Below are 21,363 nucleotides of genomic sequence, written 5' to 3'. Positions count from 1 at the left end.
ACCACCATCACTGAAGGGAGATTTTCAAAGTTCTCACCATATTGTGCTATTTATGTCCTTATGTTTTGCTCTCCGCTAAAACCAACCTGTTTTGAAGTCATTTTCAGTGGCATGCTTTATGTATCCAATATATCTGCATACGTGAACACATTTACTATATTTTCCCACTAACACACCCTTCTGACAAGCCATGTCTTCTAAGCAGATGGTACCGTGATATACTTACACAGTATGCAGAAATCGTGACATATTCCTGGAAATTTTTCACAGATGTTTATAATGAGATCTTCATGATCACACACCAATTGCATTTTCACAGACTGACAGAGCCTTCTGTTCCGAAAGGAGTTTGTACTCTGAAGTTGCTTCTATTTTGCTTTGTTCATTTTTAGTACATTTTAAGACTATGCAGGCTAACCAGGAAGCTTTTTAGAAGTGCCCAGCAAACAGCAAAATAATACATTTATTTATGTGCAATAAATATACCAGAAAAATATATTCATAAGAAATACCAAGCTATGACAAGAACTATACCAAGAACCATTTTTTTCATTTACAGTCTTTTCCTGATTTTTTTTTCTGTAAACTAGCAACTTATAATTTTACTAATGAATAATTTTTTTACAACCAGCTATAATTAGAGCAATAAAGAGAAAATTATAGCTCTGCATGATATACTGACATATATATATAAAAGAAGTCTTTCACTGGTTGTAATATAGTTAAAGATATTCCCATTTGCTGAAATGAGCAGGTAAGTAGCGTGAACTTTCCTAATATTGGAAAGTTATTCTACAGAAACATATATCTATTTCACCTTTTCATTGTGAGAGAATTATTGGTGAATTTTCATGTAGTACAAAAAAAAAGTCTAAAGCTCTGCCTAAGTATTTTAGACCATATTAACTTTGCCTTATTTATTGTAGTGGTGGGGGACATCTGGCCACAGGTTCCTGGCACAGGTCTCAATTTGACCTGCGAGGCCATTTTCCACACCACCCACCTGTCCTACATGAGGTGTGGGACAAGTAAAGACATGGCTACAGAGGGACAAAGGAAGGCCCCAAATCTTCCTTTGCAAGTGGGACTTGTTGTTGCAGGGCCGTCTTACCCATAGGTTCTAGGGGTGTGGGGCACCCAGGTGCCGGGTTTTCAGGGGTGGCAGGCCAAGAGTCCTGGGCCGAGATTTGGAGTCCAGCGATTGGGAAGAGCCAACAGCCAACAAGAGCCAAGTGGATCAGAGCCCATCAGAGTGCCACAGCTCTTGCTCTTCTGTTGTGGGCGAGCAAGCTGCTGAGGCAGCCAACCAGCTCCACCCTCCTGCGCACCTGGGATTGGTGGGCCATCGAGAGTCAGCTCACATCAGGTGCCTGGCTTCGCTCATTCGCTGCTGCTGCCTCAAGCTTGACTGATGTTGCGCTGGGCTCTGCTTGCCCCCCCCCCAGCACCCAGCCCCGGCCTTACTCTGCTGTCACCACCTCCTTAGGCTCCTCTGTTGTTGCTGAGGTGGCTGGCCAGGCCAGCTCTGCCATGCATGCCTCGCCGGCCCACCCTTAAATAAGGTTGACAACTTTGGGGTTGCTCCCACTAAAAAAAGGTCAAGAACTCTGGGCAACCTGGGGGTGGGGGTGGGCGCCGGGTGGATCTTTGCACCCCGGTGTCACATATGCTTAAGACGCCCTGTGTGGATGGCACCAATCAGCTGATTGATGTCAATGAGCTCCAATAGGATTGGCTGTACAATGCTGTTCCCCACCCCTTTCACGGGCTGTGAGCTCCTTTTTATTGTTTTGTAATGTTTGCTTTTCTTTCATTTTATAATGTATATATATAACAGAGAGAGCAATTATAACTTATGAAAATTAAAAGATGGAAAACAAAGCTATAAAATTGGCACGTAGAATGAGTATATTTGCATACTGGTTAAAATAACAGCATTCAAGTGAAGACTATCACTATCCTCAGATTACCAAGGCTGTGCTGGAAAGGAGCCACAGTCCCTACCAGGGAAGAATGGCAGATTAAACTCATGGGTCATGCAGAAATGGCAAAACTGACTGGAAGAATTAGGAATCAGGATGATCAAAATTTCAATAAGGAATGGGGAAAATATATAATTTACCTAAAAAAATCATTGTAAACAATTAAAATTATTTGTAGGATTGGAATGACATTTGTAGTTAAACATTGGACTATGGTTTTTTCGGAGATTTAATGGAACTGAACTAACAGAGAAGATGCAGGAGAAAAAATTAAGATAAGGGCCCACAAAAGGGAGGGGGAAAGTCCAAGGGAACTTATGGAAATCGTTTTACTTGTTTGCTTGATGATTGTTTGCAAATCTGAAAATATAAATAAATTTATTTAAAGAAGACTGTGAGCCCCTTTGAAGATCCCTTTGGACTCTGAGGTTTGCAGACATTTTTCCTCTTCGGATGGGTAGCTCAGTTGGTTCGAGCATGGTGCTGATAACGCCAAGGTCACAAGTTCAACCCCCATGTGGGACTGCTGCATTGAAGGGGTTGGACTAGATAATCCTCAGGGTCCCTTCCCGTTCTACAATTCTGATTGGTGGTTACAGCGAACCCCTTTGAACTTTAACAGATATGCATCCTTCGCCACCTGTCAAAGTTGGCCCACAGGGCTGGCGGCCCACCCAGGTCCAGACTCCCATCCCTGCTTCATAGGTTTAATAAAAACTGAGCCTGCAAGCCTATACATATGTACCTGGGAGAGCATACAATTGAACTCAATGGGGCTCACTTCCAAATACACTCGCCAATCCTGTGTGCCTTGCTTCTTTTGAAGTATATCATGTGGTTTCTTCTTCCCAGTTTCTGTAAGCTTAAGTTCCACCATTCTCAGCACTACTGGGCTCAAAGGAATAAGTAATAATCACAACAATAATTGCAACTTAGTCCCCACTGTGGGTTCCAATCTCCCTTCCCAAGCATTTACATTTACTACTTTATTCAGGTAAAACGTTATCTGCAACATCATTTGCATTCATGGGAGCATGGAAGTGTTAAACTACTCATTGGAGAGTTTTTAAATGCACTAAAGATGCACTCAGAGCAGCAAACAAAATCTAAAGACTCAGCTAGAGGCTAAAAAAGTGTTTTAAGTGCAAACTTTTCACTTCTCCACAGCACTGGCATAATTTTGTACAAACTAGGAGCTAAAGAGAGAGAAAAAGGACAGATCTAAAAAGAAAACCTTGTCAACAGCTTTGAGTAAACCCAATTAAGCTGTCCTCACCTTGACCAATTAAAGTGACAGAAGCAGGAGCACAGGCTGTTTTAACAAGAAAGGAAAAAGAAATGCTTTTTAAAAATCTATGCTGCGTTCACACAATGATGTCACTCCAACAATGTCAGATTTATGCAAATTAAAAAGGTCCAGAATGTTGACACATTTGTTCCAAGATGGCACAGTATTTTTTGGACTGTACCATTCTTCCTCCTTGACATTCATTCTCCTGACTTGAATTCACAAATTTAAATTCAGATTGAGAGTAGTCCTCCCGCACACAGTGTGTGAAGAGAAACAGACACTCGTTTAAGCCAGAAGACTGTTTTATAGGGTGCAACTTGAACAGCCGCTGAAAGCTGCATCCAATCAAATGCTTTCCTGTCTTTCTGCCTCCATCTCCTCCAATCTGCAAACCCCCCCCCCCACACACACAGATGATGTCTGAAATATACTCAGAGTCAAGAGTGGATTTCATGCTCTTTATTCAGCTCATAGTGGTGAGGAGGAATGGAAGTTCCCCCACAATATCTGCTTTATATACATTATTTACACAATGGGCTGCACGTGATTGGCTAATTCCGGAATTCTCCTGTAGGCCAATCAGGTTGTGGATTCACTTCCATCTGGAGCCGGATTGGATGGCTCCTGCAGACCAATCATACTGCTGCATTGTTCTAGGACCAATCAGACTGCTGCATTCTGAATCATATTGTTCTAGGACCAGTCAGACTGCTGCATTTTGGATCCTATTGTTCTAGGGCCAATCAGACTGCTGCATTTTGGATCCTATTCAACTCAGTACATAACAATGTCACAGGTGACAACACCAGCCAAGCCAGCATCTTTCTTTGTTTTAAAGAAGAGGTTGGGTGGCCATCGCTCTTGGATGCTTTAGCTGAGATTCCTGCATTGCAGGGGTTAGACAAGGTGACCTTGGTTGTCTGTTCCAGCTCTACAATTCTATGATTCTATGAGTTTAAGGATCAACTCCATGTGTGCACATATACAAAGATGGCACACTCAATGACTGTAACACGTGAACACGCTTTGTAGTAGAATTGTATTTTATGCTGTTTTAATGTTTTATGATGTCTTGTATGCCTTTCATGCTTTTGTATGCTGCCTTACACTTTTTACACATACAAAAAAGGCACATATAAGTGGCTTAATAATAAAATAAATAAATAAATAAATTTATGTATTTATACCCAGCCCTCCCCAGCCAGAGCCGGTCTCAGGGCGGTAACGCCAGTAAAATTACAGTAAAAACATAATGGGAGGGGGAAAAACAATTTAAAATACAGGTTAAAATACAATTTTAAATGCAGCCTCATTTTAAAAGTAGCCCATAGATCAAAACCACAAGGGGAGGGAAACATAAGGGTCAGACTGAGTCCAAACCAAAGGCCAGGCAGAACAGATCTGTCTTGCAGGCCCTGTGGGAAAATGTCAAGTGCCACAGGGCTCCAGTCTCTTGTGATAGAGTGTTCCACCAAGTCGGGGCCAGTACTGAAAAGGCCCTTACCCTAGTTGAGACCAATCTAACCATTCCTGAAAAGTGCATTCCTGAAAAGCATTTGGATAGGGTCTGCTCCACGAACGAGCAAAGTGCCTTTGGTGGGTCGCAGGAAATTTCAGTGGTATTAGTAGCGGTGACGAACAACAGCAGTACCAAAATTGGCACTAGGTAGCTTGCAGCTCCCTTTTTAATTCGTCACAATTCCCCCTATATAATGTTGCTTCTGGGCATTGTGGGGGATTTTAATGATAGCCTTCATACCCGAGAGATGGAAAATAACACCATTGCAGGGGGGGATCTAAATAAGTCTCTGCTAGGTAGTCCAGATATCAGGTTGTACACCTGGGATTTTATGTATTATCTTTAGCTTGTTTGACTTTGTTGTAAACCATCCTGGGGCTTCTATGAAGGGCGTTTTAAAAATCATCTAACACAAAACAAAACTGGCGTGTGTTTTATTTTGAATTTAATTTAAATTTATTTCTTTTCTGCATTATTATTGTCTCTCTCTTCCTCCCACCCACCCACCCCATACTGGTGATGGTGCCAAACAAAGTCTGAAGTCCCACCAACCACTCATATGATAACAATGATTCCTCTAGACCTGCATGTGAATGTTACTAAACATGGAAAGATGCATGGAAAAAGCTGCATTGCTTTTATACTTTGTACTTCCAATGGACTGGCTTTTCTAAATATGCGTGCACTTCCTTCATTTCCCCGTCCCTGACGAAATCCTGAAAATTGGAATGCTCCGATTCCCTACTTGACTTAACTGCAAAGCCTTTCAACAATGATGGCATTCTCCTTTGAGCAGATGTCAGATATTAAGACCGCCTGCTTTCAGATCAAATTGCTGTTGCCAAGTCTCGCGAGCTTTCTCTTAAACAGTTCATTATAATGTCAGCACAGTCCAATTTGCAAGCATTAAAGAAGCAGCTGAACACTGCCTTTTGCTGAAGTATTAAAGATCTTGGATCTTAAAAAACACACACACTTTGGCATCTCTGTAATACGAAACGGGGTAAGAGATTCTCTATTTACGTTGATCTCTATCAGCATAAGTTATAGTTAAGCTCGATTTGTATGGGAATTGCAGTCTACTAAAACGTTATGCTCTGTCCATTTGTTGCTCTGCTGGGAATACAAAGTCTATTCTGCAAATGGAACTGATGGAACAAATAAGCAGGCATGTGTATCGAACCATAGTATTATTCAATGGATTCTGGGCTAAGTAAATTAAACTGAACTAAAAAAAAATCATTTATTAATTCAACTATCTGCTGAATTTAAATAGAGATTACACAGCCTTGTGTATAGATTTCTTGGTTGGCTAAAGATTTGCAAGGAGAGGAAACAATCATTGAAATAAATTGTATTGCTTCACTGAATGAGAATACCGAAGTCTGTTCTGTTGAACTTTCATGGATAAAGACTAATGGAAAAAAAACTTTAAAAAGAAAAGAAAAGTAGATGCATCTACCAATGTATCTCCATTTGGATGACAGCCTAAAAGAATCTTCTGAGTTCTTTTGTTCTGGAAGTAATAAAGTGAGTTTTATTTTCTTCAGTCTGTTTCACGTTAACCTAAGCACAGGATCAAATATTTCATACCAAACAATGGCAGTTTAACTTTTAGTTGAGAGTTGGCTTTTGGAAAATATTTGAAAGGGAACTTTGTACCTGCTCTTGAGTGCTTTGCTCCATCATGCAGGAAAAAATAAGTCAGCACAAGCTGTTATAGGGATAATTGTGACATGCACAATATTATGTGTGGTTCCAGTGTGCGTATTTAATAGCTGGCACTTGGCTGCAAGCCAGAACATTGTTTTATGTACTTGCATCATGTGGAAATTAATTGGACTAAAGTATATTTAACTGTGTCCTAGAATACCATTAGGACGCAGCTTCCTTCGCCTTTACTTGGAAATAAGGATGGACAAATCTTTTAGTTTTGATTTCTTTCAATTTCTTATTTTTCCAATCTTAAACTCAGCTCTTCACATTTCCACATCATGAAAACTCTTCAGCATTTTCTGCATGCTATATACAAGTTTGCAAGCAATTTCCCCTAATATAATGCATTTTTATGTTATTTTCATTGACACACACGTTTTATGCCCATTTCACTAGTATATAGCCTTTTGTATCCAATGCTTGCTTGGTGAATTGCGTTGCAAAATTCGGAAAAGTGCAAATTTTGAATGACGCCTGTGGTTTGAGGAAGTGCAAATTCGGCAGAATTTGAACTGAATTGTGTTGCTTCTTTGTGCCTACTTGAGAAGAAACCCATTGATCTCAATGGTGCTTCCTTGTTGGCATGGGATTTGTAATCACTGACTAATGCAAAAAGTTTAAGGAAAAAGAATTACAGTTTGTTATGGCCTATTCGATTTGATGACAAAATTGTTAGTAAAAACTTGTCTGTTTGATCAGTTCTCACCATTTGCAGAAATCATTGCCTTCGATTCTTCAAAGAACTATTTGGAAGTTGTGTAGCTGTTAGGCTGTTAATTGCTCATTATCACCATCCATTTGCATTCCCACAGGGACATTGAAATGTGTATTGAGGTGTGTGCAATGTGAAGTCATCACAACACACTGCTTTAGTTAGTTTTAACAGGATCATGTCCACTTTGTGAAAAGAAGTATGTGTGAAGGGATGAGTTGCCCGGATATATTGTTGCTTTCTTTTTTTAATCATGTATATATTATTTGCCACAGGAAGACTGGAAGAAGTCAAGGTAAAACAGCCTGAAAATCATAGGCATGCTTTGCTAGGAAATAAATAGGATTGATCTGGATAGGTTTGAGAGTAAATGTGCATTGGATACAGTGAAAAGTTCTCCATACCCACCTCTCACAATCTCCTTTCCTCCTTTCCTGATTCTTCACTTTTTTATCTCCTTATCTTGCTCAGAAGATAGCCTCCACAGTGCTCACTTGTATGTGTACTGTTGATAATTAACTTGCAAATCAATTCTTGAATCAAATTGCCTGTTGTACCTTCTGCAGTTTGAAACCAAAGCCCAACCTTTAAGCCTGGTAATCTTACTCATTTTACACCTATCTCCCCCTCCTGAACTGAAACCCACGCTCTCTCTCTAGGCATACATACACACACACACACACACACACACAGAGAGAGAGAGAGAGAGAGAGAGAGAGAGAGAGAGAGAGAGAGAGAGAGAGAGAGAGATCTCAAAACCAGGGCAGGCAACATTCTTCATAGATTTTTGGTGATTCCTCCAAATTAATTCAACACTCTGGAAGTAAAGGAAGTCCTGTTGAATTCCATGGAGCTTACTCCCAAATAAACTGGGTTAGGACTGCAGCCTCACTGAAGAAGCTGGTAGGGTGTAGGCAGGCAAGCTGAAATCTGATACGCTTAGGAATCAGCTTGCTTTCTTCTCAAGTCATAAAAAGCCCCATCAGTCACTCAGTCTTTTGCCAACTATGTTGAAAAGGCTGAGAGCCACCTACTTCTCTCCCTCATATGCATATTATAATTTCTTAAAAGCACCCATTTATAAACAGAAAAGCAAGAAACAGAATTTCACCAACATAGCCACTTTACTACTGTGTGTGTGTCTTCCTACCTTTGCTTCCTCCTCTCAGGCATTTGCAGTACAACAAAATAATATATTTCACCATTATTTCCCCCACTTAGGAATGGAAAGTATTTGTGTTTCCTGCCCTGATGCTAAACACATTTACTTGGGAATGAGCTCCAATCTGTTGTAGAAAGGGACAGTGTATTTATTTATTTAATTAATTAATTAAATGAGTGCCTCTAAACAAGCACATGCCTGGCCACCTGTGCTCTGATCATAACGTTCCTATGGGTATGTCATGCCATGCCCATTGACTTCTGTGCTCCTGTGTGTATGTAATACTGTACCCATTGACTTCTATGTCACTGCTTTTTTCTTTTTAAAATAATTTTTATTGATTTTAAAACAACTGTGAATACAATAACCATTAAACACTTAGCCAGCAGTGCAGCCAATGGTGTTTGTTTTATCCATCGCCTCTAGACATACAGTTACATATTCAACAATCAAACATATTACTTAACGTAACATCTCCAAGAAGATTTTGGTCACTTCTGTCAACACATCATCCATTTAAATCACCATGTGGATGTGCTCTAAGTCATGTCTCGTGTCCAGTCATTAGAAGGACTTGTAAATGACAACTGGCACTTGAGTTTTCTTATCTCCTTCTCTGCCCCAATCCATTTCCCTTTTGTGTCAGGTATCTTCAAATGTAAGCCTGAGAATAGAGACGGTCATATTTTCATTGATATGTAAAAACTGCTCTGTGAGCCTTTGTTTGGTGGAATGTTGTGATGGCATGTTGAAGTCAATGGGCATAGCAGGACACTTTCAGGAACACTGAAGGCAAGGGGAATGGCATGACCCACCCAGGGGAACAAAGAATTGAATGAACATCTTCCCCAGCCAAGTGATATGTACAAAAAATGCATATATTTGTGAAAATATCATGCCCACGGGGCTGTGGATCTCCATGTAAAACCTTGTGCAAGCATTCTGCATGCAAGCCCAGTGTCATCGCCAAACACCTGGCAAGCACAAAGTTCACAGGTGTGCAGTTTCCGGTAAGATCTTAGGTGAGCAAAGTTTAAGGATAGATTAATGCTCCTTTATCATGCTCTACAGTTCTTTATGAACCGCCCCAAGAGGCTTTACATAAAGTCTACTATTACTTTAAATCCTTTCCTTCAGTATTCGGCCTGTACGCCATGGCTTTTTATTTGCTCTCACATTCGACTGAATCTGTGAAATATTGTCTCTGATAATCCCCCTCTCCTTCTGTTCCTTTGATGCTCTCGCATACTTAGGAAGCACTTCAAGCAAAAATGTTCCTATTTTCCACTCTCAGCTTTCAACTGTAAGCAGACAGCCAGCAAAATGGCCCTCAATGAGCCACACAGCTGTATTTTGCACAGAAATTAACTCTGCTCCTTTTAAGGATAGAAGTACTACTCAATAACCTAGAACAGACTGTTTACAATGACAGTAATGAGGACACAGAATTCTTTCCTTTCCCCCATATCTTTTCACCCTCCTCAAGGAGAAATTACTCACAACGCCCAAGTTACTGCAATATCATTTTGGAGGTGTTTTTTTTACTAAGGTCAATATCATGGCCTGAATCTCAAACATAACTCCTGAAAGAAAACTCGATATGAAAGAAAGCGCAATCATTAGTGGCGTGATGAATAAACACACACAAAGTTTCCAGGTATGAGTTTGGTGTAAAAATATGACTTGGCATAAAATATTGATATTTTGCTCTCCATGAAATGCCTCAAAATGGTGCCAACCTAATTCTTTTAGATCCTCTGAAGTAACCAAATAGTTCAGTCTGCAGGTCCCTCTGCATTCTTTTGTCTGGATCAAGCTGGGCAGAAACAAGAAAGTACTTCCTCATACAGCACACAGCTAAACTATGGAACTCATTTCTACAGGAAGCAGTGATGAACATGTAACCTTGCTCTTCCATAGTCTCTGTATTGTCCTTGTAGACCTCATCAGGGTGGGCAAAACTAGAATTAGGTTGCTCTGCCTGTCTGTCTGAAGCTCCAACTAGTGTTGGTCTGCCTTACCAGTCTCAAAGGGCGCTAGACACCCTTGAGGAAAGCACTCCTGGTGAATTTGACTAGAAATGGGAGAAGCTGACTATAAGTGAAAATGGTTGGTTCATTAAGCTGGAAGGGATCTCAAGCGTTACATGCCCTACCAATGGAGGAAATCCACTATGACAGAACCCCCGATATGTGGTCATTCAGGGAGGATGAGGATAGCTGTAGCAGAACATCTACCTTGCATGCACAGGGTTCCAAATTCAATCACCACCACCATCTCTAGGTAGGATTGTGCTAGATAGACCAATATCCTGCCTCTACTGTGTACAACAACTTCCTGTGGTCTTATGATGAGGACAATGCTTTTCATTTTTCTCCACTCCTGTTTGGCTACATTTGTAATTCAAAGCACTAGGAGAGCTTGGTCTTAGGTCCTCAAGTTAGCTACTGTGTAAGGCTCATTTCTTGGTCTCCCCAGGGTATGCCTACTATTTTGTGATTTTTAATGCTTTAAGGCTATAGCACATTTTCCCCCCTGAATGCAGTCACCTCTTGCATTGCTGCACTGAAAACATATCCCCCCTCCAATTTCATTTCAGGAAACATGATATACCCTAATGGAGCATGCACTCTCATGTGGCTTCTTGTGCTGTACATGTTTGTCAAGAAGGTGGTCCCTCAAGACGACACCGTCGTTGCTACTAAGAGTGGAAGAGTCAAAGGGTTGACGTTGCCTGTGCTTGGTGGAACAGTTTCAGCCTTCCTCGGGATTCCTTATGGAGCTCCACCTGTTGGGCGACTTCGCTTCAAAAAGCCGCAGCCTCGGGAAGAATGGGGAGGGGTCTGGAATGCCACCAAGTATGCAAACTCTTGCTATCAGAACATAGACAATACTTTCCCTGGGTTTTCAGGATCCGAGATGTGGAACCCCAACACAAACCTCAGTGAAGATTGCCTCTACCTCAATGTGTGGGTTCCTTCACCCAAGCCTAAAAATGCAACTGTCATGGTATGGATCTATGGTGGCGGCTTCCAGACTGGGACCTCCTCATTGAATGTCTATGATGGCAGATTTCTAGCCCGTGTTGAGAGAGTCATCGTTGTTTCAATGAATTATAGGTTAGGAGCATTGGGATTCTTGGCTTTGCCAGGGAATGAAGATGCTCCAGGAAATGCAGGGTTGTTTGATCAACGACTGGCACTTCAGTGGGTCCAAGACAACATAGCAGCTTTTGGTGGCAATCCTAAAAGTGTGACATTGTTTGGAGAGAGTGCTGGAGCAGGAGGTGTCAGCTACCATCTCCTTTCTCCACAAAGCCATCCTCTCTTCACCAGGGCAATCATGCAAAGCGGTGCTGGGAATGCCCCTTGGGGTGCTCTTCTACCCTCTGAAGCAACACGGAGAACTCTAGCTCTAGCTAAACTCCTCCACTGTACGAGTAGCAATGAAACAGAGATCATTATTTGTCTTCAGAGCAAAGATCCCCAGGATATACTTGCCAATGAAGTGTCTGTTTTACCATACAGGGCTCTTTTAGAGCTGTACTTCACTCCAGTAGTTGATGGTGATTTTCTTGCTGATCTCCCTGGAACCTTGTTGAAGAATGGGAATTTTAAACAAACACAGATCTTGTTGGGGGTGAACAAAGATGAAGGTACGGCTTTCCTTGTGTATGGAGCACCTGGCTTCAGCAAAGATAACAACAGCCTTATCAATGAAACAGAATTCCGGGCAGGCTTGGCACTATCCTTCCCAGAAACAAGTGAAGTGGGATTGGAATCTATTGCTTTTCACTATACAGACTGGGAGGAAGAGCAGATCCCTTTCAATTACCGTGATGCTATGGATGATATCGTTGGAGATTACAATTTCATATGTCCTACCGTGGAGTTTGTAAAACATTTTGCCGAGGCACAGAACAACGCTTTCTTATACTTCTTTGAGCACCGATCTTCAAAACTACCTTGGCCAGAGTGGATGGGAGTACCACATGGCTATGAAATAGAATTTGTATTTGGACTACCTCTAGAGAGAAGAGCTAATTACACCAAAGCGGAGGAAACACTGAGTAGGTCTATTCTGAAGTACTGGGCAAGTTTTGCAAAAACTGGGTAAGTTGTGGGTGTGGAGGTGTGGGTGTTTGGGGAAAAATATTTTTATGTTTACAGCTTAGTCTCTTTCCTAGTTATTCATCCTACAAAAATTCAGAATAATTCCTCCATGCTATTGAGTATTTTTTCGGTGCTCGCTTGCAGAAGTGGGGGGGGGGGGCGCTAATCTCTGAATCCTATTATTCCTTCTCCATTCCCACTATTAATATGATGGCAGTGGTGGTTTAACAAAAACTCTAGCAAAAAATAAAGTGCCAGTAGAGAGTATGTAATGAAAAAAGATGATGCTAAAAAGAACTTGAGGAGCACGTCCCTAAGAACATTAAGAGCAACAACAAGAAGTTATTTAAATGCATTAGCAACAAGAGACCATCTAGGGAGGTGATTAGGCCCTCAGATGACAAGGGATCCAAAGGTGTGCCAAAAGAGGATAAGGAGATTACAGAGAAGTTGAATGAATTATTTGTATCTGTCTTCATAGCAGATTCCAGTGCAAGAACTAACTTTTGCAGTAAAGCAACCTGAGGAACAGAGGCAGATAGTGGTGATGAGAGATGAAGTTTTAGGCCTAACAGAGAAAATAAAAACTGATCAACCTCCAGGCCCAGATGACATCCACCCAAAGGTTCTCAAATAATTCAAATGTGACATTGTTGTTCTTCTAACAAAAAAAATATGTAACTTGTCCCTCAAGACAGCCTCCATAGCTGAGGACTGGAAAGTAGCCAATGCAACAACAATTTTTAAAGGGCGATTCAGTGGGGAATCTGTGGGAATACTGGACATTACAGATTGGTTAGCTTAACAACTGTCTCAGGAAAACTGGTGGGAAGTGTTGTTAAAGGTAAAATAACCAAGTATGCAGAAGAAGACTTGCTAAAGCAGAGCCATCAGGGCTTCTGCAAGGGGAAGTCTCAGGAACCCATCAGAGTTTCTAAAAAACAATCATACAAACAGTGGTCATCCAGCTGACATAGTGTACTTAGACTTTCAAAAAGCTTTTGACAAGGTACCTCATCAAAGACTCCTGGCTAAGGAATAAGAGGAGTGGTCCTCTTTAGATCAGGATTTGGTTCAGTAGGAGGAATCAAAGAGATGGGGGAAATGGACAGTTCTCTGAATGCAGTCCTCCAAGGATTGGTATTGGGATCCATGATTTTTAACTTATTCATAAAGGATCTAGAGTTAGAGGTGAACAATGAAGTGGCCAGGTGTACTGATCATACTGAATTGTTCAGGGTCATTTAGTAGTGGAGCAGGAGAAGGAGGATACAGGTTGTGGCAGAAGTAGTAGAGAATACTGGTAGTAGGAGCAGCATTTAATAACAATATGATTGGTTATGCACTTTCACAAAGGCTGCAAGGAAGTGTTCATTGCCTCTCAAGGCAAGATGTCTCCTATTATTCCAGAAGCTGGCAGTATCAGATGTGTTTATAACAAGACAGGATATGGTTTCAGTGTTCTTGATCATTTGTTGCTTTACCTTACAAATGAGCGGAACCTTATTTCATCACAGTAACAGCTGTTGCAAATGAACGCCACAGTTTTGAGTTGCAAAAAAAGTATTCTATTTACAGCCCCGTGACCCCTGGCACTGTCACCCTCTTTGGCTCTCTCAACCAGAGAAATTAACTCCACTCTTCCCAAAGGCAGATATAATGACTGGGTTATATGACCTTGCATTCTTGCAAGTGCTCAGGAAGTGTCCATAAAGCATGACATGAGAAAGAAAACATTGGATAAGAAATCCCCCATGTATTTTCTCAGACTTAGCTGTTGATATTGCTATTCTCACATTATATTGGCGTGTGTGTGTGTGTATATATATATATATATATATATATATATATATATATTTGTTTTCGTATATATCTATATTGTTTTCGTATATATATATATATGATGGGGTGAAGCCATGTCTATAACACGTAACATAAGATGCACCCAATAATCTAAGCTTTAATTCCCAAATTCGTTACTGTACATCTATTCTGGTGGTGGCATCATGAAGGGCACCTTTCGTATTCCTCTTCTTAATTGTGGAGGTTACCATTTTGGAAAAAAAGAAGGGTTACAACTATGCATTAATAAATGATTACAATTTAAATAAACAACCCCACTTTTAACTATCTAGGTCTCAAAGTGGCTTGTAGTAAAAAATTAAACATAATACACAAAATTGAAAACCTCAGAAATTGAAAATCTTTTTAAAAATAAAATCGCAGAATTTTGAAACAACAGAGAAACATTCATGATGAAAAAGCCTTCTGAAATAGAGCAGTTTTAATTCGGTATCTGAAACCTATCAGGAACGGTGCCTGTCTGACTTCTATTGGGAGGAAACTCAGGAGAGCTGGACCCACAACAATGAAGCCACGACATCTTGTTGATATGAGCTGTGGTTCTGCTCCATGGGGGGGGGGGGCAGTAATAGCACTTTCCCAGATGACCTAACTGACTAAGCCTATTTGTAATATGTGCCTAATGTTTTAGTAGGGACCTGCAACTTCCTCTTGGAAAGAAAATATATTTATTGCTTGTCAAATTGATACTCTTTTTGCTTGGCAGAAAATTCCTCAATATTACAACCAAGCAGAAGTATCCACATTTATGTTGAATTTTTACTTTAGGCAGAACTCAGTAGCAGCTCAATTCTCTCTCTCTCTCTCTCTCTCTCTCTCTCTCTCACACACACACACACACACACACACACAACAGAGAGAAAAATTCTTTGGAGGTTTCCCCTAAGCAGGAACCTCCACATTTGACTCAAAATGTTGCTTTAGGCCCAATTCAGCGGCAACTCAAATAACAGTGTTTATCTGTCTTCCTGGGATGCAAAAGGAGTGAGTGTCTGACATTTGCAATGCCCTGCTAGTTAATGCTAGACTTTCAGCGCAGATAACTGCAGCCTATTTGCAAGACAGCCATTCAAACAGGGGGGAAGAGTTTGCTACTTTAAAATGAGCAAAAGAAAAACAATTCTCACCACCACCGCCCCTCATCTGCCTTCAGAAACAGCAGTGGTGGTGCAAAATGGGATTTCTTAGCCCTACAGTCAATTTGCAGGCAAGACTTGGCTTCAAGTCAAGAAGATGTAAATGACAGGGTTGTTGTCCCTCTTTACACAATGAAGACAGTTCTCTTTTTGTTCCACGCTGCCGCTTCCAAAGTAAAAAGAAATGGTGTGTTCATTGTTGCTGTGTGTTTTTCTGAAAGCAAAATTATTCTGGTTACCTGGATTTTTCAAGAGGTTTCCATTCTTTCAGGAGTTCTATGTTTCCCTTGCAAACACAACTTCTGCTTCCTTGCAGAGTCTAGCATTTGTGTAGGCAGCCAGTTGAGATGATAGGCTGTCAAAGTTTGGATCAACAACCTTGGAAAGTAGTGGCATGTTTCATGGTTCTGTAATTGTCAGCCACCTCCCCAGCCCCTGCCGCAAAGTTCTGATTTTATAATTTATTCTGCATTTGTTTCAACAATTGTCAGGAGCTGTTGCGGTTGCTCGAGAGTAACCAGGCAAGACTCCGACCTGTCTTTTACAGGCTTTATTTTGGTGCAAAGTATTTACAGTGAAAAGCGTCCTAAGTTCATGTCTGGTTCAATCCCTAGCAGAATGCGGGAGTGGTCTGTTTTTGTACCTCCCCCAGCATAAAAGTCTCGTCACCCCCAGCCTTTTCCACCCCTCCCTGCACCTCAAACTACTGCGCAGGATGGGCGATGGCAAGGGCGTGCTCCCCGCCTCTCTGGCTAGCTCAGGCTCGGTGTTAAGGCTCTTCCTAGCATCCTCTGGTCCTTGCACCTCTTCTCCACTTTCCTCCTCTCCGGAAGAGGAACTGCTTCACAAGATTTTTGGAGGCTCCCTGTAACACAACTGCCCTTCTATCTCTTGACTTTGAGCCGATGGCAGTTCCCTCACAACAATACATATACTGCTTAATTTACAATCATCTCTACAGTCACTGGCAGAAGACCCAATGCAAAAGAACTATTTAAAAACCCCCACACACTTTAAAGAATCAGAATTGTTGGGGCTGATGGGACTTGGAGTGCTATAGCATCTGGGGGGCACCATGCTAGCTACACTTCTCACATTTTAGTGACGTCTCACTTCAGTCTTCATTTAAATAGAGATTTCTGTGCTCTAGAGTTAGAGCAGATTTCTCCAAATTGCTGGACTCCAGCTCCTTTCAGTTCCAGCCAGCATAGCCAATGGCAAAGGTGGTTTTAGGGTGGCACAGTGCGGGCACCAAAACAATGCTGTAGATTGAAGTGCGAGAGGTGGGGGCACCAAGTTTTGTTGTTGTTGTTTGTTGTTTAGTCATTTAGTCGTGTCCGACTCTTCGTGACTCCATGGACCAGAGCACGCCAGACCCTCCTGTCTTCCACTGCCTCCTGCAGTTTGGTCAAACTCATGCTGGTAGCTTCGAGAACACGGTCCAACCATCTCGTCCTCTGTCGTCCCCTTCTCCTTGTGCCCTCCATCTTTCCCAACATCAGGGTCTTTTCCAGGGAGTCTTCTCTTCTCATGAGGTGGCCAAAGTACTGGAACCTCAGCTTCAGGATCTGTCCTTCCAGTGAGCACTCAGGGCTGATTTCCTTAAGAATGGATAGGTTTGATCTTCTTGCAGTCCATGGGACTTTCAAGAGTCTCCTCCAGCACCATAATTCAAAAGCATCAATTCTTTGGTGATCAGCCTTCTTTATGGTCCAGCTGTCACTTCCATACATCACTACTGGGAAAACCATAGCTTTAACTATACGGACCTTTGTCGGCAAGGTGATGTCTCTGCTTTTTAAGATGCTGTCTAGGTTTGTCATTTCTTTTCTCCCAAGAAGCAGGAATCTTTTAATTTCGTGACTGCTTTCACCATCTGCAGTGATCATGGAACACAAGAAAATAAAATCTCCCATTGCCTCCATTTCTTCCCCTTCTATTTGCCAGGAGGTGATGGGACCAGTGGCCATGATCTTCATTTTTTTGATGTTGAGCTGCGGACCATATTTTGCACTCTCCTCTTTCATCCTCATTAAGAGGTTCTTTAATTCCTCCTCACTTTCTGCCATCAAGGTTGTGTCATCAGAATATTTGAGGTTGTTGATGTTTCTTTAGGCAGTCTTAATTCTGGCTTGGGATTCATCCAGCCCAGCCTTTCGCATGATGAATTCTGCTTATAAGTTAAATAAGCAGTGAAACAATATACAGCCTTGCCGTACTCCTTTCCCAATTTTGAACCAATCAGTTGTTCCATATTCAGTTCTAACTGTAGCTTCTTTTCCCACATAGAGATTTCTCAGGAGACAGATGAGGTGATCAGGCACTCCCACTTCTTTAAGAACTTGCCATAGTTTGCTGTGGTTGATGTAGTCAATAAAGCAGAAGTAGATGTTTTTCTGGAACTCCCTAGCTTTCTCCATAATCCAGCACATGTTTGCAATTTGGTCTCTAGTTCTTCTGCCCCTTCAAAATCCAGCTTGCACTTCTGGGAGTTCTCGGTCCACATACTGCTTAAGCCTGCCTTATTTTTTAGCACGTTTTAGCATCATACCAATGCCAATGGTCAGGGATGATGGGAGATGGGGTCCATCAACATCCACAGGGTACAAGATTTGGGAAAGCTAAGTTAATAGTGTAGGAATCAACTTCTCACCAGCTGTTCCAGGTATGAATATCTGTTATTGGGCTAATTCTAAATCACTTGGATGTGAATTGTAATATTAAGTTACATGTTGGACTTCTTAATGTTTTAAATTAGGGATGAGTGAATCGATCTATTTCTTCCCCAGATTCCTTTAAATGCAGATATCTTTAAATGTTTGTGGGGGGGAGGCTCGGTTAATTTCATTGTACACAGGTTGTACATTGACAATAAAGGTATTATTATTATTATTATTATTATCATCATCATCATCCTGTTTCTGCATTGATCTAGTATTTATTCATTTACACATCTATTTACATTGAAATATATATGGGAACATCCTTTCCTTCAAATACATTTCTAAAAAAAATTTCTATTCAAATATGATTTTTGTAAGTATGTTGAGAAAGACAAAGTAGCGTACGTCACACAGCACATAGTTAAATGGTGGAATTTGCTCTCATAAGATGTCATTATGGCCACTAACTTGAATGGCTTTAAAAGGATATTAGACAAATTCATGGAGGATAGTGGCTACTAGCCATGATGACTATATTCTCTTCCATTATCAGAGACAATAAGCCTTTGAATACCAGTTGCTGAGAACCAGAAGTGTTAAGAGTGATGTTTCACTCAGGTTCTGCTTGCAAGCTTCTCAAAGACATTTGGCTGGCCATTGTAAGAACGGGACGTTGGACTAGATAGGCCATTGGCCCAAACCAGCACAAACCTATTCCTCTATATTTTTTGAGTCAAAAACCGAGTTAGTATCATGAAAGCTGATGGATAATTTTGTTCTGCTTCACACAGTTCAGGAAGTATGGATCAGACCAGTCTTACCTGATATCCACAAATTTGTCAAGCATCCTAGATTACTTTAGAATCCTAATAATATGGTTTGTTGCTTGTGTTTAGGGGAAAAAAATCTTGCCATTCTTACAACTGAAAGGAATATGTACATTTTGTGCGAATTACATTAAATACATTAAAAACTCTTCTGCAGAGTTGTGACATCATCAGAGCCCGAGTATTTCCCAGGAAAAATAAAGCTTCTTTCTCGCTACGGCATTTTTAGAACTGGTCCATCTTAATAGCAGGAAATGCTGTAAGGGGAATCCTTATTTTTCATTATGCGTTATTTGAAATGCTTTTGTATTGTTTCAAAATGTGGTTGCCTGCTTTGAGACTAATGAAGAAGATATTTCATGTTGACATGTAGGCTGCAATTTGGGATGCTCAGAGTTCAAAGGAGAAAAAAAGAGTAAATAAATTCTTTAGGATGTCCACTTAAGTGTTGGACTTATATTATTAACAAATGGACCAAAAAAGCCATCATGGAAAAGACAAATTGCTCCATCAAAACATTACTCTAGTGCTGTTCATAGAATCAATTACTCTTTTGTGTCTGGCAATAGAATGAAGCTGTCATTTGGCCTGGAGAGATCCAGTGCAATGAAGGCCACAAATCCTTTACACAAGAACACAGATAATAACACCATGTTTATAACTATGTGTGTTGTGCTGTAGAAAGTTATTTTTCTCACAAAGTCACACTATAGAATTTGCAACCACAATATGTGGTGATGGCCACAAATTTAGAAGAGTTTAAAAAGAGAACAGACAAATTCATGGAGGAAAAGGCAGTCAATGTTACTAGTGATGAGTAAAGATGGACAAATCTGTCAGTTTCAATTTCTCTCAGTTTTGTATTTTTCCAATCTTAAGTTTAGTCTTCCACATTACCTCAGCAATTTGTGAATTTTTTTTTTTTTGGGGGGGGGAGTCCTCATGAAAATCACCAGCGTTTTAGTGCAAATTTCTCCTCATATACACATTTTGTATGCAATTTTGCCTGATATACACTTTTTTTTGCAAAGCAATTTCCCCAAATGTAATGCATATCAGTTTAATGAATATATGCATAGTTATGCTACCTTTGCCCTACTATACACCACAGAGCCTAGGGCTTGCCGATCAGAAGGTTGGCGGTTCGAATCCCCATGTCAGGGTGAGCTCCCGTTGCTCGGTCCCTGCTTCTGCCAACCTAGCAGTTCGAAAGCACATCAAAGTGCAAGTAGATAAATAGGTACCATTCTGGCGGGAAGGTAAATGGCATTTCTGTGCACTGCTCTGGTTTCGCCAGAAGCGGCTTAGTCGTGCTGGCCACATGACCCGGAAGCTGTCTGTGGACAAACGCCAGCTCCCTTGGCCTATAGAGCGAGATGAGCGCCGCAACCCCAGAGACATCCGCTACTGGACCTAACGGTCAGGGGTACCTTTACCTTTTTATGCTCCCTTTGCCCTACTATAATCTTTCTCTTTTTTCTCTTTTTTCCTTTGGTACACATTGCTTAGCTGGAAAATAGCATTGCAAAATATGAAGTGAAAATTTCAAAGGCCGTGTTTTAGTTCTTACGAAGTAGGTAGTTTTGCAAACCAATGTGAATTGAATCAAATGTCTCCCCCATGCCTAGTCATGAAGGCTGTGTACAACTTCCAAGACCAGAGACAACATGTCTCTGAATACCTGTCACTGAAGAACCACAAGGGGAGAAGGCTACTATGCTTATGCCCTGGCTGTGTGGGCTCCTCCTATACGTACATCTGGTTGGCTATGGTGGGAAAACACGAAGCTGAATCTAATAGACATTTGTTCTGGTCCAGGCAGGGCTCTTCTTATATTCATTCTGTTAAAATGCCTGACCATTGGCCTCAGTTGCTGGGGCAGATGGGATCTGCAGTCAGAAAACATCTAGAGAGCACCAGGTAGTGGAAAGTTAGATTATGGTGTTGGACTAGGAATGGGCAGACCCAAGTTCAAATCAAAGTCATAAAGTTCACTCTGTGTACCTTGACCACCACAAAAAGTTCTTATGAGTTTGTAGATGAGAGAGGGGTGAATTCCTTGAAAAAAGTTTGGGATATAAACAAATACAAGTTTGGGATATAAACAAGTTTGGGATATAAATTCTGACATTTTGCATCACCTTTCTGTATAAAAATATAAGCAAAGTAATTACCTGATAAATTCAGAGGTTCTATGCATTGATAACTGGTCCCTCCCCACTTAATATGTGCAATCCTATACGCCTTTTTTGGAAGACCCATAAGGTTGAACATAAGACGTCAGCCTCATTGATGAATTTATTTTATTACAGAGAAAAAATGCTGCCTGGAAAGTGGTTATGAATGAAGAGATGATAGGAAGCGATATCATGTGACACCT

At 41.0% G+C, this 21,363-nt stretch overlaps 1 protein-coding gene across 1 annotated transcript in view; it reads left to right on the top strand.

Moving 5' to 3' along the window:
- Positions 1-5,650: 5,650 nt before the first annotated feature.
- BCHE (butyrylcholinesterase) overlaps positions 5,651-21,363 on the top strand; it is a 51,217-nt gene continuing 35,504 nt past the window's right edge. Inside the window, exons 1-2 of the mRNA XM_083504211.1 lie at positions 5,651-5,795; positions 10,982-12,494. Coding sequence (XP_083360337.1) covers positions 10,987-12,494 — 1,508 coding nt within the window. The 5' untranslated portion in view covers positions 5,651-5,795; positions 10,982-10,986. The remainder of the gene's footprint in view (positions 5,796-10,981; positions 12,495-21,363) is intronic.

This window comes from Podarcis liolepis (genome assembly GCF_965112155.1).
Source record: "Podarcis liolepis genome assembly, chromosome: 5".
Lineage (NCBI taxonomy): Eukaryota > Metazoa > Chordata > Lepidosauria > Squamata > Lacertidae > Podarcis > Podarcis liolepis.
This window is presented reverse-complemented; position numbering and strand designations above follow the sequence as displayed.